This window comes from Crotalus tigris, unplaced genomic scaffold (genome assembly GCF_016545835.1).
Source record: "Crotalus tigris isolate CLP2741 ecotype Arizona unplaced genomic scaffold, ASM1654583v1 scf7180000017743.441908, whole genome shotgun sequence".
Taxonomy (NCBI): Eukaryota; Metazoa; Chordata; class Lepidosauria; order Squamata; family Viperidae; genus Crotalus; species Crotalus tigris.
This window is the reverse complement of record NW_024096610.1, coordinates 330,757-355,162: the sequence shown is the minus strand read 5'-3', so window position 1 is coordinate 355,162 and position 24,406 is coordinate 330,757. Positions and strand designations below refer to the sequence as shown.

Below are 24,406 nucleotides of genomic sequence, written 5' to 3'. Positions count from 1 at the left end.
TTCATGAATGCAACCATTGGTTTTGCAGGGAGTACTATAAACCTAGGAAATATTAATATACTAACTGTTTTTCTGTGGCCTGTGTTGCTGTCATAAATAATAGTAAAAGAGAGTTTCCCTCTAAGGGCAGAGAAAGAAAAAATCTTTATGACCCAGCTTCTCACCTGAATAGGAGTTATCCTTTCTTTGTTGGACTATTAACTGGGAGGCAGAACAATATTTTCCAGAGTTACTCAAAAGTCAGGATTTGCACCTGTTCCATTAATGGCATGCAAGTGATTTACAATATTGTGCTACATTGTGGGAACAAATTATGAACAAATTAGATTTTGTTCAGAATTGTGAAGTAGACTCCTTAAGCAATAATAATTTAAAAAATAATTTGAACTTTTTTAGCCTTTCTATTCAAGATACAATGAAAGCAGTCCAAACAAATTTAATTTAATTCATTTTTTCATTCTATCTATCTATCTATCTATCTATCTATCTATCTATCTATCTATCTATCTATCTATCTATCTATCTATCTGTCTGTCTATCTATCTAAAATACATTCCAAATGACTGGATTAAAGAGTCTAACTGTTCCCATGTTAGAAATGGATTGATTTGATTCAGGATTCCTTATGAAAAGGGGAAGAATGGTAAGCTGATCAAGACTCTGGGGAGCCATGAAAGTGTTAAAATTCTCTCTAGTATTGACCATATAGTTAATTGTATACTTTTGTAAATTACTATATTTTTTTTCCAAAGTTACCCAATTGGCTTCAAGCCTAAGGCAAGGCTCAAACTCATAGTCTCCTAGTTCTAGTCTTAATTACTGCACCAAACTGATTCTCAAATTATTATTTAGTAAGTTGCTATACAGCTGCTAACCTATTTAAACATATCTAATAAATTCAAATAAGATTGTCAGTCAATTTGCTTATTGGTGATTCTTTTCTGTGTGTTTTATTTTTTGGCAGGAAACTGCAATATGCTACTAGATACTGTATTCACAAAACCTCTTAAAGAGCTAAACTGTGATTTCTCCAATTTCCAAAAGATGATTGATGAAACTTTGGACATGAATACGGTAATCTATGCAAGTAGAATGAATTATGGTCCTATCATATATGCCAGTTTATAGCATAGAGCACAATTCGTCAGGAAGGAAATTGCAGAGACATGTTGCCATACCAGGAAAGGGGCAAGCTCAGATTTCTCTTTCCAGGTGCTAAAAACATGCAGTGAGATCTGTTCAGAAAATTCAAAGGAACCAAAGTTCCTAATTGTCTATATACCAACTAGAAGCACTGTAAATGTGTCCAACCCAAAGTTCTTTTGGTTGGACACATTTCCAGTACTTCTAGTTGCCATTTTGATAATTCAGGATGCTTTGGTTATTTACATTAATAATAAAAACATTGCATAAAAACAATAATAAGATTTTCAGTAGTAGATTTCCCTATCCATGGGTACATGTATAATTACATCCTCATTTTGCTGTTATCTTTCAGGTAAGCAATATTATGTTTAACATCTCCATCAGTAGGAATGATGATGACTGCTCTTATATATTTTTTTCAACCATAGCTACTTACATTTCCCCAAGCTTCTCTATACTCCAATGGTACTTAGTGATATAATTCTTTTCCCTCCTTTCCAGGAAGCTTTTATATTAGCAATAGCGATAGTACTTAGACTTAAACAATAGCAGTAGTACGTAGACTTATACACCTCTCTACAGTGCTTTACAGCATTTTCTGAGTAATGAGACATTTACAGATGTCAGCATATTGCCCCCAACAATCTCCGAGTCCTCATTTTACCGACCGCGGAAGGATGGAAGGCTGAGTCAACCTTGAGCCAGTCAGGATCAAACTCCTGGCAATGGGCAGAGTTGGTCTGCAATACTGCATTCCAACCACTATGCCACAAAGGCTTCCCTTTCCTAATGTCCACTTTATATTTATTCAGTTGGGAAGGTAACCTGTTTTCTAATATCTTTTCATTATTGCTTTCTCTTCCTGAAGTAGCTTTATTTTCACACTTATTTCTTACCTTTTTTTAATGTCTATATTTCCCAAGATTCACTCTTGACTGTTTCAGACTCAGAACTTATCACTTTCTATGCTTCACTAATATTCTGTCTTTCTTCCTAAGGCCTAAGCAATCAAGTTAAATCCATTCAGTTTTTTTATCCATGAATAGACTTATGCATAAATCATTTATTTGAAACAGAGCTTTTTCTAAGGAAATACTTACAAAGGAATTGTTATTCTCATTCATTTTTGCGACTCTAAATGGCCCAGTAGTATTTTCCATATTCTCTTGTTTCTACTCATCTATTAATATCATATAGTAAAGTCTTTTTTTTCTGGATTGCATGTTATAGTCTTGCATATTTTATGGTTATCACCTGGTGGGCCCATAGCTTAACTTCTGCTGCCCAAGATGGCTTTGATCAATCACAGTTTTCACGTAATATTTTTTTTAATATTATAAAATTACTTGGCTTAGTCATACCAATATGCTACAACAATACTTTTATCCCAAACATGATCACACACTTCTCTGGAAGTTAGGATCTGTAATTTAGAAATTACCCTACAAGTCAGTATTATATCAGTATCAGTGAAAAGGTTCATGCAGAATAGTGATAGACACTCAGAAAAATGTATCAAATTAGTAACTCAGAACCATGTATACCAAATGTATTGCAACTCCTATTGTTCAGATTAATATTAGTTACATATTATGGAAAGAGCTTATGTATTTGTGTGTGTGTATGGGTTAGCAATGAAAATTTTGCAGAACTGTTTGAATAAGTAATTCTTTTTTCTGGGAAGACCCAGTCAAAAAATGATAAAGAAAAGTCAGAGGTGAACAGAAAAATTAAGTGTACTTTGCCTCCACTCCCATCAAATGCTTACATTAACTTTCTCCAACTTCATGCCTCAAGTATTGGATTTCAACTCCTATTCATAATACAGTAAAACTGTATCTTATTCCAGAAATATAAAGGCTTGTATTCAGTCAATTAGAGGATTAAAAATTACAAATATAATATTTGGATCTAAAGGATACTTGTTGCCCTTTTAAAAAAGGATTGAATACGATTTTACTGTGTAATGCTGGTAAAGTTATAAATAAATTATTATAAATTAGAACTCAACTCTTGAATTACTTAGTACTCTCTGTTCTTGCTTTTGCAGTTATGTTCCCTTTTGTCCTTCCATTCCTTCCAGCTAAGCTGTTTTTTCTTTAAAATCAAACAACAAAACTGCGATTTGTAAAATGAAACTCCTACACACAGTGATGTGAAATGGTTGAGCAGGGCATACATCTAAATAAGTAAATAGAGCATTCTTTGCCAGGCTGTTTAGTATTTTTACATTCATGAACAGTTCACTTCTGGTTACTGGGATAGTAAACTTTCTGAAGTGTAAAAAGCTAGACTCCTGTGATTGGAGATTTGATGGGCTTCAGTTTGACAAGAAAACCTTTATGAATCATTTAATTCTCCTCTTTGCATAGTGCATGGTGAAGTTACAAGTCACCATAGCAACCAAATTATTAACCTTTGCTGAATAAACTTTTCGTGTATAGATTGAAGATTTAGAACCCATCAACACGTTACCTTGTGAAAGTTACATTATCTTCATTATATAGAGTCCTCCCCTTTTAAATTCCTGGCAACTGCCTGGACTAATAAGTATTTTTCTTGACAAGATTTTTCAAAAGTGGTTTGTCATTGCCTCTTTTCTAGTGCTGAGAGAGAGCTGCTGGCCCAAGATTGTTCAGCTTATTTAAGGCAGAACTAGAATTCAGTTTCTAGCCTGATTCCTTAACACTACACCAACCTGGCTCTCATATAGAGCGATTGTTTAGAATTATATTTTACAGGCAGCTTCAAGTATTGGAAGATGGCTATCAGCTCTCCCCTTATTCTTTTTTTTCCCTTTAAGCTATTCATACTCATTCCTTTAACCATTGTTTATAGGTTTTAGCCTCCAAACTTCTTTGCTCTTCTGTAAACTCTTTCCAGTTCTTTACTGGATTTAAATTTTAAATTCAAGAAAAAATCAGTATAGTTATGTAATTAAAGCAGTCAGTTAAAAAGTGTGGTAAACTATAGCCCTGTTAGCCATTCAATCAGATTTGACTGGAGTTCTCTGAAAATGGTGCACTGAACTGCAGGGCAATTTTTTCCTTCTGCCAACAAACAGCTGATTTTGCTGCCAAAGAGCCAGCTTTGGTGGCGCTCTTCCCAGATTTGAATGGGAGCAACTAGGAATGACCCAAGATAATCCTTGGGTGATCGTGGCCCTACCTGGGAAGAGGAATCTCGATGGTTGCAATTTTCGATAGGAGTAACCGGACAGTTGGATCTCCATCTTTTCCTTTTAGCTGTTTTTCTTTTGAAGTATGCCTTAGTTTTTAACTGCAGTTCTTGAACTTTCTTTTTTCATTTTGACTTTTATCTTTAACTGTTAATTGACTGATTGAATGCTGATTTATTCTAACCCTTTGCTGGATTTTAATTTGATTTCTTTATGGGTTTTTTTACTGCTTAATTTCAAACATAAGAACAGTTGTGAATCACTTTCAGTTTTGCTGTATGGAAGTCAGTGGAAATCTCTTGAGTAGTGAAAGTGATCAGGTTTAATTTACATCTAAGTCAGATTTTCACTACAAGGATTGTGTATGCTATTAATTTTTAAAAGTTCTGGTCTTATTTCCTTTAACTTTGGATGGGCATTTTCCCTTTTTCTCTATTCATTTTTCATTGTGGAAAATATTATCTCAGTTCTTTGTGTGATTATTCTGGTTATGGTACATCTATGTCCCCTATCCAAACTGTCTATATTGATTGTGAAATCTCAACTACAGGAGAGTTTTGGACTATATTAAAAATGCAAACAGTGCATCAACTTAATGATAAAGTCCTTTGAGAAGCCTTTGAAAAAATGCATTTTTAGCTTTGACTGACAACAACTTCCAAAAGCCAGGAACAATTGTACCATTACACATTATATAACGTGTAATAAGCCAGATTTCCATTTGCAGGATATATTTTTTGCATTTACCTTCAAAGAAAGACTATATTTTGGTCTTTCAACTTTTCATTAAATAAAATGGTTCAGCTTTCCATATAATAAGATACATATTGTCAATCTGTAGGTCAGTAGTAAAAGCAAGTGGAGCATTTTAGTTTTTCAGTGTTTCGGGTATAGCTATAGTTCATTTATAGACCCTAGATTTAGATATCTTGTTGCTCAGGCTATCTTGTAAACTGCTAAATGCAGACAAGCAGGCTTTTAAACTTTTCATTTGACTTGGCTCATCTTCTGTGCTTCTCTCAAAGCAATGCTGATATTTAGAATGGATCATTTCTGTGGTCTCATTACTCTAGATTGAATAGAATAGAATTCTTTATTGGCAAAGTGTGATTGGACACAAGGAATTTGTCTCCGGTGCATAAGCTCTCAGCATACATACAAGCAACAAGAGATAAATCATGATCATAATCATACAAACACCATAAATCATAAGATACAACACTTAGTGATAGTCACAGGATACTAAATAATGAACATAAATCATAATAGGGTACTAATAAAAGCAATCAATATAAATCATGAGATATAAACAACAAAGTTATAGTCATAAGAAGCTAAGGAAATAGTAAAAGGAAAGATGACAATATGAGAAGGATAATAGGTAATACAACCCTACTAGATAGTTTGACATCCTAGGGTAGGGATGTCAAACTCTCAACGTCACATGACGTGTTGTGACGTATCGCGACTTTTTAGCCATTGCCAGCAATGGGGTGGGCACGGTATTGCTATGATGCATCCAACCCATGGGCCGGCAGTTTGACACCCCTGTCCTAGGGCACAGGTTGGCAACCTGTGGCTCTGGGGCCACATGTGGCTCTTTGAGCCTTCCCCTGTGGCTCCCAGCCTCTGCCATTTGCAGAGAGAGACAGAGACAGAGAGAGGTACTTGCACTTCCCTGCTTCTGTCTCTGTCTCTGTCTCTCTTTGTTTCCCTTTCTCTCTCTCTCTCTCTCTCTCTCTCTCTCTCTCTCTCTCTCTCTCTCTCTCTCTCTCTCTCTCTCTCTCTCTCTGTGTGTGTGTGTGTGTAAAAGAGAGTGGACTCACAGTGTTCTCCGACAAGCTGAAAAGCTTTTTGGGCAGGGCTCCTCCCTTTGCTGTGCCTCAGCAGGAAGCAGGAAGGGCAGGAGAGAGCTAGTTAGCCCAACTATGCTGACTCAGGAATTCTGGGAGTTGAATATATATGCAGGTCTTGGCGTATTCGGGTCTTTTCCCGTGTAAGATTGAGAGTATCTTGGCGACGTTTCAACGAAACGTCGTCAAGATACTCTCAATCTTACACGGGAAAAGACCCGAATACGCCAAGACCTGCATACCTGTACCTGTGAAAATCTATGAAAACATTTGTTTTTGGTGGGAAATGGGGTCCAAGTGGCTCTTTGAGTGTTTTGGATTGCCTACTACTGTCCTAGGGCATACGATAGTGTTGTGGGAATTAGTTGTTTAGCAATATCCTATAATGTCTTGAGGGAAAAAGTTGAAACAGTTTTTGTCCAGGATGTGAGGGGTCTATAGATATTTTCATAGCCCTTTTTCTGGCTTATGCAGTATATACAGGTCCTCAATGGAAGACATGCTGATTGCAATATTTTTTTCTGCAGTCCTAACTATCCGTTGAAGTCTGTGTCTGCCTTGTTTGGTTGGTGTGCCAAACCAGATAGTTTATAGAGGTGTAAATGACAGACTCATTAATTCCTTTGTAGAATTGTATCGGCAATTCTGATATATCTGTGGTCTCTTCCTCTTTCTTGCTAATCTGAACCCTGCTGGGTAAATATGACATCACTCTGGCAAGATGTGTGGTGGTGACATCCTGTGTGGTTTTCGTGAGTGTGGGTCTGGTATCATTCTTTGTGTTAGGGACTCGTTTGTCAATAAGGGCAGGTTTCCAAATGGCTGGTAGGCCACGAAAACCACACAGGATATCACCACCACACATCCACGCAAAAAGCAAACCCAAACCCACACCGATGATGAGGCACGACCACAAACCAGAAGCCAGACCACAGCTGAATCATTAGCCACTTTAAACCCCTCCAATCCATACATGAAGCAAACTGACACCCACCATGAAGATGAGGCACGACCACGAACGCGAAGCCAAACAATAGCAATGCAGCTCACCATCTCACATCCCCCTGCAACTCAGACTAACCTGAGCACAACAAAGCCCCCACCCAAACAGAACACTCCCCTTACCAATCAGAGCACAGCCAACCCCCCATCCAATCAGAGCATAGCCAAGCTCCTAACCAATCAGAACACACCTCCATCCAATCAGAACACAGCCAAGCTCTCATCCAATCAGTTCATACCCCCACTGGCAGTTAAAAGGAAGAAACAACTACGATCACACATTGCTCCTAGAAGCACGAAGCCAAAAACACCAGCCTGAAGATGACGAATGAGACTTCATCGAAACGTCGCCAAGACACTTCCAATTTGACGCGGGAGAAAACCCGAATAACCAAAGACCTACATACAAACACCCGTGAAAACCTCAGAAAACAAATACACACACACACACACACACACACACACACACACACACACACACACACACACAAATCTGGAGCTATTGGGTAGCAGAAATATACTAAAAGGAAAAGATTATTTTGTATTCAAATTCTACTCAAGTGTTTCTGAGAGACTTCTGACTTATAGAATGAAATAGTCCTTTGATATTTTAGTCCTTTGATAATTCTTTGATGGCTGTTTTTTCCCCATGCTCTTTCAGACTGTCTTTATTGTTTAGCTCTTGCCTTAATTTTCAGTAATACTTCAGCAAACTTTCAATAATTGGAACAGCTGCGCACAATTCTTATACTACCTCTGATTTTCTCCACACTAATAACCCTGAAGATTTTCATTAATACTATATTAATATTAGTAGTAGTATTAGTAGAGTGAATTTGGTTTAGATGTTAAAGCACCAGGCTCGAAAGCAAGAGACCGTGAGTTCAAGTTCCACTTTGGCCATGAAAGCCAGTTATATGACCTTGGGCAAATCACACTCTCTTAGGCCAACTCACCTCATAGGATTGTTGTGAGGAAAATAGGAGGAGGAAGGTGTGTATGTTTGCTACCTTGAATTATTTGTGAAATAATTATCTGGGACACTACACGTCCCCTTCATGACCTATTTTCCTTGTTATCTTCTGGGAGGAGACTTCGTGGTATCTGTAGCAGAACATCCAGATTCAGCCATAGTTTCATTCCATACAGCATTAACCTTGTGAACTTGAACTCTCAAGCTTCCTCCTTCCGTTATATATTCAAGATGAATAGTATTTAATATTTATTTGCTATGTACATGTAGGGATGTGGGTCTATACATATGTTGTTCATAGTATGTTTAGATGTGCGTCATGTATGTGTTTCACTTTGAGAGCGGGCAACTAAATTTCATTTTTGATGTGTGCCGTTGTGCCCACAGTAAAAAAATGACAATAAAGGTTATCTTATCTTAAATAGTAAAGGCGGGATGGATGGATGGGTAGATGGATGGATAAATAGATAGACAGGTAACAATCAGCTCTGGCCCCACAACAGTACTACCAGTTGTATCCCCAGCATATGATGTTCTTGAACATTATGCCAGCCACTGACCCCTGCCCTAGAATCTTCCTTCAGATCCCTGCACAGTTGCTATGTTGACATAAGAGAAGAAGTGGTCACTTGTCATTGATCAGAGTGGACCTCCTGCTCTATAGCAGGACTGTCCATGGAAATCCTTATAGGATCTCTTTAAAAATCAGGTCTGCCTTACCCAACCAGGACAGCTTGGGGTGATGCAACAGTCATTTCAGCTGTTATTTGCTTCTGCTACTTTTTTGGCAAGGCAAAAAAGAGGAAAATTGAGTTCTTTTTGTGTTAATTGTCAAACACACAGGCATGTTAGGCCCAGTTTCTGACAAGTACACCACTTGGAAAGGCCTAGGTCTTCTGAGGCATGTTAAAACTCCACAAGATATAAATTGGCAAAATAGTTATTGAAAATATTATCTAGATGTTCTGCATCTAGAATATCTTCAACCATACAACTTAGATCGGACTTGGATTGTTTTCTTCCTTTCTTTCCTCAGAGCTAACTGCTGCTCCTAGGGAAATTAAAAAGTAAAAAAGCCTTGAGTAACCTCCCCCCTCATTATTTAATCTCAAGGTCTGGTTCTTGTTCAGGCCAGTTTGTTTTTTAAAAGGTAGAAGGAGATTGGTCTAGAGATAACTGTGGATGCATTCTTAGATGGTGCCCCTTACAGAGCATATTAGTGAATAATGGAGTTTATATATGAGTATTTTCTTTAGGAATCTCTCATTAGCATTAGTGTTGTTGCTATGAAAAGAAGAACAATGATTTATAAATAAAATTTGAATTTCTGTTGAGGACAGTTATATTCAATTGCTGATACAGCATTGTGATTAAAAGAGTAAGATTTGATTTAGATTTACTCTGTTCGTGGGCAAGGAGAGGAATTTCTCAGGAACTGTAGACTCCACTATAATTTTAACAAATTGCATTCTAAATTTCGTTTGAACTATGCAGTTTCAGTTTGTTGTTTTGGTTTATGGAAGAAATAATGCCTTTTTCCTGTGACACAGATTCCTAGATGATTGGTGCTTCCAGACAGAGCTTTTATTGTGCAGACTCCTTCACACAATGTAATGAGAAGAGGGTCCAGATGTTGTCTTCCATTCCAAATCCTTGTTTTTTTATCTTTTTAAAAAGTGTTTAGTCCTCGATTAAAGAAAGAAAATAGGATATGAATATAATACCTTTGAAATGATAAAAATAGAATCTCTTTAGAAGAAGGAAAGTTGAACAGATTTCCTTGAGTTATAATGGTGTTCTTTCCTAGATGAACAACATAATGCCCTCACCTGCTGCTGTGTTGATTTTCTATAAATAAAGAATTAATGGAGATTCCAGCACATGCTTTGTAAGTGGTACAGTTGAAGAAATCATCATTTTTGCTGAAAGATCTGATTAGCTCTTTGGCTGAAAAATGAAATGATTTTTGTGACTATTTCCCCAAACTTTTGATTAATGAAAGTCTTAGTCCCTATATTTCATTTGTTAACTGAGTTTGTAATGTGAGTGCAAATTCTGTGAAATTTGTTTCCTAGGTGGAAACCCATGAATACCTTGTGAAACCTTCCATTGACCCCAATCTTGCTGAATTGAGAGAAAATATGGATAAGCTGGAAAGAAAAATGCAGGGTGTGCTGAAAACCGCAGCCAAGGAACTGAGTATGTTGGAGGGTGGAAATTATTTTACCATGAAGTACTTTTAAGTTTGTTGAGGTTTTTTTTCTCCTTTCAAGTCATCATCCATATTGACTTGCTTAAGACAGCTTCGCAGCCTAAAATGCAGTGCAGCATACCAGCCTTCTCCAGCCTGGATATTTCTGGGAGTTATAACCCCAGAACAACTTGAGGCACCAGGTTAGGTAAAGCTGCAACATATTGTTGCTTTTAATCTCTTCTTGGAAACTTACTAGGGTTTCTTCAATGAAAGTCAGAAAGGGTTTCTCAGTGCTACTAATATTTATTTTAAAATTAAATGATTTTCTAGGTTCTGATAGCACCCTGCTTTTATTCACTCTACACATTCAGTGTTTCCAATGAATACATACCCTTTTTATGCATACCTTCAGGGGTCCTTGATGTGGAAAAAACACTCTGAAGGAAGAATTCTGGAAAATTATTTCAGTATTTAAGGATGCCCAATCATCAATGTTGTAGCTCCCCCCCAATTAATTGCTTGTCATTTCACTACTACTGAAAATGTTAAAAACTGCAAAAGCTGTGGAGTCAGATGCACCATACTTCTGAACTGCATCTCTCCTTAGGCTTTCTGTATACGTCAGTACATTGAGGAGATCCACCTGATGCAACTTTGATTGCTAAATTGATATGCCATAATGGAAATTATTATATAAAGAATAAATAGAAAATGGCTATTGCTAGTCCTATGTAATTTTGAAATGAAGGTTAGATTACACTATTGATAGATTAATTATAATTTCCTTTGATAATGCTGTCCAAAGCAATTCAATAAGTGGTCTCATTTAAACACCTACATTTTATTTGTCTTAGCAAGTGGTGGCATGTATTTGTCTGAGTTTGAAGCTAAGCAAAATTGGTCTTAAGTTTTTACTTCTATGGGAAATTGAAAAACATCCCAAAAGAATCCAGTGACAAATTACTTCTGTATCCCCCCCCTTCAATTATCATTGTAGTCAAGCTCAGTTCTAGGTTACCTTTAGTCTTACTTTGCCTTTACCAAGTTGGAATATAGATTGAGGTAGGCATTTTTAAAACTGAAACTTGCATACTTCTTGACTGTAGACTGGCTTAAGGGGATTTCTGAAACAAAATATTTAATAACAGCCTAGTTCTTTTACCACTGTTTTAAGTAATGTGATAATGTTACAAATTAGAAATGCCTCTATTGTTGGGAGACACATTAATGGAAATTTTTTGGATGCTTTTATCTGGCCAGCTTAATGATAGGACTTTTTCCAAGCTCTATGACTGCTCAGTTGATTTTTCAGTAAGGGACCTGATACAACATTAAGCAGCAAAATCAAGGAAAAAAAATTGATCACTGAGTGAAGATAATAAAGGTGTCATTTGTATGCTTATATGGTGCCATAATCAGTCATATATTCTATTTCCTCTTCCCAAATGCAAAACAGGTTTGGAAGCTGGCAAGAGTATCAAATTAGAATGCAATGCACAGTTTGGACATTTTTTCAGAATTACCTACAGAGAAGAGAAGGTTCTGCGGAATAATTTGAAATATAAGATTTTGGAAACCCAGAAGAATGGGGTGAAATTCTCTAACAGGTAATGTCAAAATCACAAGTCAGTTCTGTTCCTGCTTTTAGCCCTGAACAGCCTCTTAAGTATGCTACTTGGAAAATGATTGAATTCCTGGGAAAACAGTGGAATGTTACTGTTCAGTGTGAAATGTTGCAAACATTTCTGGGTTTTTTGTTTATGTCCAGTGCATTGAAAGAGATTAATGAAGAGTATATGAAGAGCAGAAAAGAATATGAAGATATGCAAGATGCTGTAGTTAAAGAAATAATCAATGTTGCATCAGGTAAGACTACGTGCTTCCTTCTGAAATTGCCATATATGTTAAGAGAATAATTCAATAGAAAGAGCAAACTAGATTAAAGCATCGAGCAGAGCATTCACATGGGAACCAGTAGAACTTCCAAAACAGGTCCAAAATATGTCTAGTTTAATAAAGAGAAGGACTGGGGTGACATGATAGCAGTGTTCCAATATCTCAGGGGCTGCCACAAAGAAGAGGGAGTCAAGCTATTCTCCAAAGCGCCTGAAGGCAGGACAAGAAGCAATGGATGGAAACTAACCAAAGAGAGAAGCAACCTAGAACTAAGGAGAAATTTTCTGACAGTGAGAACAATTAACCAGTGGATCAACCTGCCTCCAGAAGCGGTGAATGCTCCAACACTGAAAGTTTTTAAGGGGAGACAGGACAGCCATTTGTCTGAAATGATATAGGGCAGTGGTTCTCAACCTTTCTAATGCCGTGACCCCATAATACAATTCCCCATGTTGTGGTGACCCCCAACCACTTATACATCACCAGCTGCCAGGGGCGTAGCCAAAGAAAAGGGGGAAAAATGGCGGACAGCCTTGTTTGGCGACCCCTGTGAAATGGTCGTTCGACCCCAAATGGGGTCCCGACCCACAGGTTGAGAACCACTGATATAGGGGTTTGGACTAGATGACCTCCAAGGTCCCAACTTTATTGTTATTATTGTTTTTGTTGTTAGTTTGACTGGAAATGTTCAAAAGGCTCATGAGGAATGTTAATTTGTACATTTTTTTTCTAAATTCAAGCATGAGGATTTATCAATATGTTAATATCCATTCTCAATCAGAATTATGTTTGGTTCATCATTTGGTGTAATAAACAATAATACTAGTTCTAGAGACAAAAAATGAAAGAAAGCATATAGAAACTTCCCACCACTAATTTCTGCTAAAACATATTGCCATTCTCATTTAGTCTTCATTCCCATCAAATTATATCAAACCTCCTTTAAAATCAAAATGGATGGATGATAGATAGATAAAATGAAAAAATGAATTAAATTTGTTATGGGTGCTCACTCCAGTAGATTGGTTGGCTTACAAAATTCAATACATAATTAAGAGTGTTAAAAACATAAAACAATGGAAGAGATCCTGGTCTAAAAACAACCACAACAATAAAAACCCAACAGTATCTTGACAAACATGAACCCCAAGCTATTTTGTTTCAAGAAAGGGAATGCAGGATCTCTGAATTTCTGTCTCTTTTAAAGTCACAACATTGACTAAATGGGATTTTAGCTTTAACAGGAATTAACAGTTTGTGAGTTTTAAATCCTAATTTTGCCATTTTGAAAACAAACTTGCATCATGCTTGTCATTTACACAGATGAATTTTGGCAAATATTCTTGGCTATCTGTACCTTTGCCCTGGTATAAATGAATGATAAATCAAAGTACCTTTATTGATCACTTCTTGCAGGTAGAGCAGAAAAAGCTTTTCCCTGGAAGTGATGAATAGATAACATAAGCATGAGTAAGATTATGATACAAGCTTGAAGCTTTCTGTTGCATAAGCTGTTCCAGATTGCACGAGTGCTCATGACTAGTGGCTGCCTAAGCATTTGGTACATAATGTTCCAAGCAATAACCAATACTTTACATTCATTGGTCTAAATAGTATTTTCTGATTCTAGACATCGAATATATGTCAGAATAGGCTTGTGGGGATTTAACAAAGTAGATTCAGTCCACAATCTACCTTCAATCCAAATGCTTTGAATAAAGCAATATATTTTTATGCTGCATTTTCCCATATCTCTAAATGTATTGGATAGTATAAACCTCTAGGAATTTTTCTTTCTCTAAAAAAGATTTAAGGTTCATTTACACAGTCTTTTGCCTCTTTGCTTGCTGAATCTTACATTCACTATAGAATGAAATAAAACATAATTAGATGTCATGAGGCCCATTTATCAATTTGTCCACTAAATGCTGGAAGTCTTCAAATAACTGTGTCTCTAATTTCTTAATGTACAGATAGTTCTTGACTTATGAATATTCATTCAGTGACTGTTCAAAATTACGATGGTGCGGAATGAATGATGGTTACAACTGGTCTTCAGAGTTACAGCTGTCCCAGCATCTCCATGGTAATGTGATTGCGATCTGGGTGCTTGGTAGCCCATTCACACTTAGGACCTCTTGCCAAGCATCCTGTAATCACTTGGTTACCATTTGCAACCTTCCCTGCTGGCTTCCCCAAAAAGTCAATAGGGAAGCGGCAGGAAGATCACAAGTTGCGAATATGTCTCCACCTGCATACCCTCCACAGCTCCTCTGTGCTCTTGCTGGCCACTTGTGCACCCTAGCATATCCTCCCCAACCCAGGTGGCACCTCTCCCAGACTTTCCCTGACCCACATGGTACCTCTCCTGCACCACCATGCACCCTCCCAATCCTCCCCCCAGCTCTCCTGCACCCTCCCTCCCTCCCCCACTTGGCAGCAGCTACTTGCCTGCCTGACAGCTTAGGACATGCACCTGTCTATCAGCTTCCCCACTAATTTTGGTTGTGGGAAGTCAGCAGGGAGTTGTCTCTCTTAACAACCATGGGATTCAGTTAATGATGGTAACTGGGACTGTTACCACTTCATGATTGCATCGCTGCAGGACCATCTGTATTAATAAGTGTAGCTGCTTATTTACTGAATACTGTACAGATGTTCAGAGCAGGTCCCATTGAAAAGAAATAAATGATAGTTCCTTTAAAATCAAAGCATCTAATTATAAAAAAATTATAGACAGGATTTTTGGTCCTTTCTTGCATATATTGCTGCATTCCGAATTCGATAAAACCCATTCATTATTTAGCATCTCATACCAAATGTGGCTAAATGATAGAAGGCATTTCACCTTTACTTGCTCAAAGCAATAGTCCTATAACCATGTTTGTAACTCTGTGTACAAGCATCCCGTGTTCTGCTGATCAACATGGGATTCATGAATATCTGATTGCAAAAGTTAGAGGAAAGGTTATTACTTTGTATTGTTTTAAGTAATTAAAAAGTAATATTTAATCCTTATAACTGAATTTCTTTTAATCATTTTTCTTTATGGTTAGCTGACAAAAAGGCCCATGTGGTGAATGATTATAGTGGCATTCTTTACTGCCTTCATTCTTAGTCTTTAGTGATTAAAGCCAGTGGTTCTTAGACTTTGATATGGGCTGGGGGAGGGAAAAGGCAAAAGGCTCATTTATCCCCTCTGTTCTATTTTTATCTGAATATGATTGAGTCTTTTTTTTTTAATAAAAAGTTTTTATTTTCCATTTATTCATAAAATAAATTCATAAACATTGGTACCACCTGCCCATTCCCCCAGGCTGCGTCCACCCTCTCTAATACCTTCCCTACTTCCCTCCTCTTTCTCTCCTGCCCTCCTACTCTCTTCCCCTCCCCTTCTCCTCTTACCATCCTACTTCCTCCCTTCACCTTCCTCCCTTCTCATCCCTCTCAAACACATGAACGCAGCGTAGGGGAAATGCCCAAGCAGCACCTCTCTCATAAACTACCATATCTATATTATCCTTACCCACCCACCCACCCACCCTCAATCCTCCCCCCCTCACTTCCCAGAGCAGAGTACAGGGTTATTAATAACAAAGTTAACAATAAAAAAAAGAAAAGGAAAAAGAAAAGGAAAAAAAAATCATACTTAGCCTTTAACTCCCCTTAAATTACATCATAAACAAGTCTCTACAACATTTACTATAAAATTTACTCATAAAATAAATGAAACTTTGTAGTCCCATACTTTTTCTGAATATAATCTATCCATCTTCTCCATACAATAATATATCTTTCTTGTGTATGATCCTTCAAATAAGCAGAAATTTTTGCCATTTCTGCAAAACTAGAAACTTTAAATATCCATTCTTCTAAAGTAGGCAACGAATCTTTCTTCCAGTATGAGCCTACTAGTAACCTTGCTGCAGTTAATAAATTCAACATTAAAATAGTTTCTTTGTCATTTAAGTCCACAAAAATACCCAATAAAAATAATTGAGGAGTAAACTTTATCTTCCTTCTAAAAATCTTTTGAATGTTCCACCAAATCATAATCCAAAAAGCCTTTACCTTTTTACAATTCCACCAAATGTGAAAATATGTTGCATCCATATTACCACATCTCCAACATTTGGGTTGTAAATTAGAATACATACAAGATAATTTTTAAGGATCTAGATGCCATCTATAAAACATTTTATAAAATTTTCCCTCAAATTTTGAGCTTGTGTAAATTTAACATTTCTGATCCAAATTATCTCCCATAAGTCCAATGGGATCGGTTCCTGGATATTCTGAGCCCGCGTGAATATGATTGAGTCTTAAGTATAGCAAGAATCTACTTTTGTTCACATAGAAATCTGTTCATCAAATATTTTTTCTTATCCAGAAAAATAAAACTGTACAAAACATAAAAAATGAGTAATGAAAAACTACATGGTTCATTAGTATGAACTATGTTTATATGTATTTGGCATGCTTGTTTTTACATAACTACTAATGGCAGTTTCTGCTTAAACAGTGATACCCAAAGTGCACATGCAAACACTAAAAAAAATAGTTCTCAATATGTTTGAAAGCAAAAGAAGTAAAATCAAACAAAAATTGATTGTATGCCATCAGGTTAGTTGATTTTTGGCAGATAGATACATATAGATAGTCCTTAACAGCCAATTACTTAGCAACCATTTGAAGCTAGGACAAACAACTCAGAAGGTATTTACGACCCAGTAGTAAAGTTCCAACAGCTTTCCCCTCCCCCCATCCAATCATATAGCTGCATTTTGGGTGTTCAGCCATTTATGGCTGTTTGCAGCATCTGTAGTCACATGATTATTATGTATAACTTTTTGTCCTGAAAACTGGTGTTTACTTCTGATTTTCGGCAAAAACAGGACGTAACAAACAATAGTTTCACTTAACGGCCATGGCAGTCACTTTAAAACCATGGCTTTTGCTTAATGACTGCTGCAACAAAGGTAAAAATACTTTACAGCTGTCATGATTTATAACCATAATTTGCAAGGTCTTCCACTTGTTGCTTAACAAGAACTGTCAAATGAATCCCATTGAGAAGACCATTCCATTGTATTGATGTCTTCACACACAGCTCAGGCTGCATGTTTTTATCTGAGAGGGAAGGGTAGAAGAAACTCCTTCAAGATACTCAGACTTGATATGTTACTGGAAGAAGCAAGGTAGTCTTGCAGTTGACTTGAGAGTATGTTGTCTGCAACTTCTTCTTTGAGAAAATGAACTGAAATATTCTGTATTAGCTGCTACTTATGAATATTCTCCAAAGACAATCCTATGTAAACCAGTCGGAGTGTGTGTGTGTGTGTGTGTGTGTGTGTGTGTGTGTGTGTGTGTGTATACATATATATATATATGTAGGTCTTTGGTTGTTTGGGTTTTCTCCCACATAAAATTGGAAGTGTCTTGGGGACGTTTCGACGAAGTCCCATTCGTCATCTTCAGGCTGGTGTTTTCAGCTTCGTGCTTTGAGCAGCAATGTCTTAGCTGTTTCTTCCTTTTAACTGCCAGTGGGGGTATGAACTGATTGGGTGGGAGCTTGGCTGTGTTCTGATTGGGTGGAGGTGTGTTCTGAATGGTTAGGGGCTTGGCTGTGCTCTGATTGGCTGGGGGAGTATTCTGTTTGATTGTGCTCAGGTTAGTCTGAGTTGCAGAGGGGTTTGAGATTTTGGGCTGCCTTCTTATTTTTTGGCTTCGCGTTCGTGGTCGTGCTTCTTCATGGAGGGTGTCAGTTTGCTTCATGTATGGATTGGAGGGGTTTAAAGTGGCTAATGATGCAGCTGTGGTCTGGCTTCTGGTTTGTGGTCGTGCCTCGTCATCGGTGTGGCTTTGGGTTTGTTTTTTGCGTGGATGTGTGGTGGTGACTCCTGTGTGGTTTTTGTGAGTGTGGGTCTGGTATCATTTTTTGTGTTAGGGAGTCGTTTGTCAATAAGGGCGGGTTTCCAAATGGCTGGTAGGCGGGAGGTATCATCTCGCTTGTTCATGCTGTGTGGGCGTTTTTCTATCTCGATGGCTTCTCTGATTATTCTGTTATTAAAATGTTCACTTTTGGCAATGGTTCTGGTATTTTTAAAGTCAATTTCATGTCCTGTGGCTTTAAGGTGTTGGACCAGGGAAGATGTTGGTTCCTCTTTTTTGACTGAGTTCTTATGTTCTTCAATGCGTGCACTTATTCTTCTGTTGGTTTGTCCGATGTATGTGGTGGGACAAGTGGTGCATGGGATTTCGTATACTCCTTGATTTTCTAATTCAATTTTATCTTTGGGGTTTCTAAGGATGGTGGATATTTTTCTGTTTGTGCAGAATGCTGTTTTGATGTTGTGTTTATGGAGGATCTTACTGATTCTGTCTGTGGTGCCTTTTATGTATGGGAGGAGGGCTTTGCCGTTTTCTTGTTCTTTGTCTTGGATTTTAGTGGGGGTTTCTTTTTGGATTAGGTTTGTAATCTTATTTCTATGGAATCCATTGGATGTTAGTACATTGGTGAGAGTGTGTAGTTCGGGTTTTAGGTGTTGTTCGTCAGCTAAGCGTTTTGTTCTGGAGATGAGTGTCTTGGCTACAGAGTTGATCTGTGCTGGGTGGTGGGTGTGAGAGAGCGTGCAGATAGCGGTTTGTGTGTGTTTTCTTCTGGTAGATGGTGTGTCCTAGGGAGCCATTGGATTTCTTGTAGACTAAGACATCCAGGAAGGGAAGTTGGTTGTTAGCTTCTGTTTCCATGGTGAACTGTATTTTGGGGTGTAGGCTGTTGAGGTGTGTGAGGAAGTTGTCCAGTTTTTCTTTCCCATGTGGCCAGATTATGAAGGTGTCGTCTACGTATCTGAGCCAGAGTTTGGGTTTGTGATCCGATTTTTCTAGAGCTTGGGTTTCAAAGTGTTCCATGTAGAGGTTGGCAATGACAGGTGAGAGGGGTGATCCCATGGGTGCTCCTTCTGTTTGTTTGTATTTTTGTCCATTATAGATGAAGTATGTGTTGGATAGGCAGTGGTTGGTCAGATCTAAGATGTGTTTGGGGGGGTTATATTTGTTTTGAATAGCTGTCAAGGCTTCTTTGATAGGCACTTGGGTGAAGAGGGATATGACATCGAAGCTCACTAGTAGGTCGCTGGGCTGTAAGTTTTGTTTCTTTATGATCTCTATAAACTGGAATGAGTTTTTTACGTGTGAGGTGATGGATTCTGCATAGGGCTGTAATTGTTTGGCGAGAAATTTGGCTAGGTTTTGTAGAGGTGAGCCTATGGAGCTGACTATAGGTCTGAGTGGGGTTCCTTCTTTGTGTATCTTTGTGTATCATTCCCAATCTCTGGGAATGATTCTTTGCTGGATCTCTTCGCTAATGGGGGAGGCTTTTATTTAGCGAAGAGATCCAGCAAAGAATCATTCCCAGAGAGATATCATCCAGATGCCCCAAACTCTATGGTCTCCCCAAGATACACAAAGAAGGAACCCCACTCAGACCTATAGTCAGTTATATTTCAGGATATGAAAGTGTAGTGTCACCACTATCATACTTTCCCCCCTCTGCTAGCTTGTTAATCCCTTAATCTGCTATTCTTCAACAAACTCATAGTTACATTTAAACATATCCTTAGGCAATCCACTACCAGACATAACAAAACTTATTGCTTCTGACATGCTGTTTTTTCAGGCTCATTTAGGCCAGCATGAATTTGGCTTAAGTTTCTCAAACCCTTGAAACAATATGTAGAAGTTGTATCTTATTTTGATACAAATCCAGTGTTCCTTTTTCCATGGATTGCTTTTGTGTAAAATGGACTTTCTGTCTTTCATTTTTTATTTTCAGTTGTAAGTGCCAGGTTTGTCTGTTAGCATTCTTTATATCCTGCTCTGAGAATCTCTTACATGAATGGGCTTTTAATGCCGTACCTACTGATGGCTTTAGTATATTAAACTTTAAGTTGGAGAAGAAGGACTAATTGGATAGCTGGATTCAGCAGTCTAAGATCTATAGTTACTGGAATTTAATTTGAATCTAATATCTGAAAGGATTTTGAAACTGAAACATATAAAGCTGAGACTATCGAGCTAGAACCCCCAGTGACCTTTTCTCTCTAGGCTATAAAAAACCAATTTGATTCCTGCTGATTTAATAAATGTAACAATGATGTGAAAGTGGCTTCCTATTCTGGGTTTTGTTTTTTCTTTTCCTTGTTAGTTTAGCCCACAGCCTTGGTCTTTTTTGTTGATTTCCCATCCAAGTTACTAAATAGGCCTAACTTTATCTGTTCAAGATCAGTCTAGTTCCCCTGGTTATAAAGATACAATGAAATAAAAGTCCAGTACTAAATGAAAATAATATATTGGTTGAAATTCTATGTTAAACTGACCAGAGTTGGTTAAACAGAATGGTACTAAATAATTCCCTTTGGTTTTCTGCACAGTGGGAAAACTATCTGAACATTCTTTCTTTTCAATAGGGTATAAAGAACCCATTCAGATTCTCAATGATGTCATTGCCCAGCTTGATGCCATTGTCAGTTTTGCTCACGCATCAAATTCAGCACCAATACCATATGTGCGCCCAGTTATTCTAGAAAAAGGGCAAGGAAGAATAATCTTGAAAGCTTCCAGGCACCCTTGCATTGAAGTTCAAGATGATGTTGCCTTCATCCCAAATGATGTTACTTTTGAGAAGGACATACAGATGTTCCACATCATTACTGGTGAGACTTCATTTTTATATCATGTTTATGGTCTTCCCCCTCCGACCCACTTTGAGCTGCAAATTTTTATGTAGATGCTTTAAAAAAAGCTTTGCCTTTAAACAGACAGAAAAAAATGGCATAACAGTTGTTCCAAAAGGGTGTTTTGTGTTTAGGTGTGCAGTCACCCAAAGGGAGGCATTTTCAAGTAAGCCTAATGCACCCAAATTTCACTTTTAATGAGGGAATTGATGCATTGCTGCTTTCCAGATTAGTGGGGATGATTTTCACGATATGCAAATAAAGCAATAAACATGGAACAGCTGTGACAGCCTAGGTGGGGGTTGTGCTTTCTGTGGAAAAAGTCTGGAGCAAACCCACACCCTCAGTTTGTTCCCTGTTCTTGTTTTGCTCCTCCTCCTCATTTCCTCTTCCGGGAAGTCCCAAATAGAAATAACCTTTCCCTCCTCCACCCCCAGCTTAGTTGTAAATCAATGTTTTTTTTTACTTATTGTTTTCTATAGCAATTCTTCAGATTTAATGACTCATACCTTGAAAATGATTGATTTGCAGCACTCTAATCAGGCATGTCAAACTTGTGACATCGTGCAACGTATCGCGACTTTTTCCCCATTGCCAGGAATGGGATGGACGCGGTTTTGGTGTGACGCATCTGGCCCATGGGCCGGAAGTTTGACATGCCTGCTTTAGGGTTTTTAGGTAAAGTCAATGCAAGTGAGGGCATGTGAATGTTTTGTTCAATTCTCACATATCCCTGTGAATTTGAAACATCAACTCTCCTTTATTTTCCTGTAACAAAGCCAGACTTCTCCACTCTCTTATAGAATACTATCTCAACAAAATGCCCAAGTAATTTTATGGTGCTTTCATTTACTCCAAAGATTTTAATTTCCTCCCTTATAAATAAACACATGGAAGTCTGTAGGATGAATTATTAGTTATATTATTCTCAGTTCTCTAGGCATTTCCCAATCTCTCTTTCCCATAACACCTTTGGGAAAACAGTTTTGCTGTGATTTTATGGTTGCTGGGGAGAGCCTTTCTCTCTCCTCTCCCCCCCCCCCAACTGGACATACCTACACTTTCCTAGTATTTACAAACTTGGTAAATGTATGATGATTTCTTGGCAACAGTGTAAAAATGATTTGCCACTGCTGCCTTCTGAGACACAATTTTAATTTTTGCAATCTAACCTACAGTAATTTTTTTTGTATTTTGTTTTATTTTTAAAAGAGACTGTCCATTTCTAATTTTGATGTTTCTTAGATGTAAGCTTATTTTTTTCTAGGTGGAAAGAGAAGATTACATAAGCCTAAGGCAGGGATAGTCAGCTATGCTGACTCAGGAATTCTGGGAGTTGAAGTCCACGAGTCATAAAAGAGCCAAGGTTGCCTATCCCTGGCCTAAGGTTATTTTTTTTTTTTTAGTACTCATTAGTTTCATGAGGTTTGCACAAAATCCTGTAATTAAAAAGAAAAAAGCCCCCCCCCTTTAAAAAGATATATATATATATATATATATATATATATATATATATATTATATATAGTGTGTATGTGTGTGTGTGTGTGTGTGTGTGTGTGTGTGTGTGTGTGTATATATATATATATATATATATATATATATATATATATATATATATAGTATATATATTAGAAATAATGCTAAAGATAAAAGAATGACTCCTGGGTGTGTGCATGTTGAGAAATAAAACATGAGCACCAGGAAGAAGTAAAACATTAAAAGTTTTATAAAACGCTAAAAGTTTAAATATAAAACATTTAAAAGTTTTTTAAAAAAGGAGACCTAGCTTTCGTTGGCTCCTGCCTCATATATATACATGAGGAAGGACAATCCCAAAAGCTCTGTTGCTTTCATTGCTAGGAAAATAAGTCCTTTTGCAGCTGTCTGCAGTTGGGTCATGAATGTGAGTCACCAGGAGAATCCTGACACTCAAGCTTCACTTATCCTCCTGTGCAACTTTGTTTAACTTTTGGGGAATACTTGCTCTGCAGGGCCAAACATGGGAGGAAAATCAACTTACATACGACAGACTGGGGTGATCGTTCTTATGGCCCAAATTGGCTGTTTTGTGCCATGTGACTCTGCAGAAGTGACTATTGTTGATTGCATCCTGGCTCGAGTTGGAGCTGGAGATAGTCAGCTGAAAGGGGTATCTACCTTCATGGCCGAAATGCTGGAAACTTCCTCCATCCTTAGGTAAGAGCAGTGACACCCTTTGTTCAACAGAAATGTGAAAGGTAAAGACTGTTTCTCCAGGTTTCCTGATCTGCCCCCAAAGAACATACAGATGACTATAAGACCTATTCTCCCTTCACTTATCTATTGCTACTGCTATCTTTCATTCTCTCCCCCCCCCATTTTTTCTCCTAGCTAAGTTGCTTCAATGAAAAGTTTCTCTTTCCTTCTGCTCTTGCTCCTACAGAAATCAATAGCTTTTTTCTACTTTTCTATGCCTACCCTCGGGGCTTTATTATCTTCTATCTCCAATTAATTGCTTACACAAATGATCACTTGCACAAGAACTGTCCTTGTGCAAAAGGAAATTTTATTGAGCCAGGGAGATTCAAGAGAAATGACAAAAATTTGAAAATCTCTAGTTCAAACACAGAATACTGATGTTTGGGATAGGGGATGGAAAATATAGGAATTGGAACAAGAGAGAATAGGGCTGCAGCATTCTGCAAACTAGACTTCCTTATAGACTTCCCTTGTCCTGAATATGTCTGCTTGATTCAAACCCATCTGTAGGTTTAGATCAAGTATATAGAGAAACTCTGCGTTCTATTTAGAGATGAGGAGAAATTCATCAGGTCACATTTTAGTACAAACTTAAAATATATATTTCCAAACTGGCATGTGAAATGAAATGTAATGCATGCACGCACACAGACACACACACACACACACACACACAGAGAGAGAGAGAGAGAGAGAGAAATTTGTAAGCAAGTGCAGAGAAAAGGTGCAAAGAAAAATGCATATATTAGTGGATATAACACACACAAATATGTTATGAAAAACTGTTTTGAATTGTTCTACTTTAAAAGTAGATTCTAATTAATATCTTTTTCTTTTCCTTTTAGGACTGCAACTGAACATTCCTTGATAATCATTGATGAGTTAGGGAGAGGAACATCAACATATGATGGATTTGGATTGGCCTGGGCAATTTCTGAATATATTGCCAGCAAAATGAAAGCTTTCGCTATGTTTGCTACTCATTTTCATGAACTGACAGCACTGGCTGATCAAATACCCACTGTAAATAACTTGCATGTTACGGCATTAACTACAAAGGAAACCCTGACAATGTTGTACCGTGTGAAAAAAGGTGAAATGCATTAATGAACTGGGACAGAGAAAATCTGCTTTATTTTATTGTAGAATGAGTGACCGTTTCTTTGCAAGGTTGAAAAATTGTCTAAGA

The 24,406-nt window shown here is 37.5% G+C and overlaps 1 protein-coding gene across 1 annotated transcript in view; it reads left to right on the top strand.

Annotated features, from left to right (window-relative positions):
* MSH2 (mutS homolog 2) overlaps window positions 1-24,406 on the top strand; it is an 82,681-nt gene that overhangs the window by 42,599 nt on the left and 15,676 nt on the right. Inside the window, exons 8-14 of the mRNA XM_039340287.1 lie at window positions 965-1,074; window positions 10,228-10,351; window positions 11,803-11,953; window positions 12,115-12,212; window positions 20,711-20,956; window positions 22,971-23,175; window positions 24,063-24,310. Of these exons, the coding sequence (XP_039196221.1) occupies window positions 965-1,074; window positions 10,228-10,351; window positions 11,803-11,953; window positions 12,115-12,212; window positions 20,711-20,956; window positions 22,971-23,175; window positions 24,063-24,310 (1,182 nt within the window). The remainder of the gene's footprint in view (window positions 1-964; window positions 1,075-10,227; window positions 10,352-11,802; window positions 11,954-12,114; window positions 12,213-20,710; window positions 20,957-22,970; window positions 23,176-24,062; window positions 24,311-24,406) is intronic.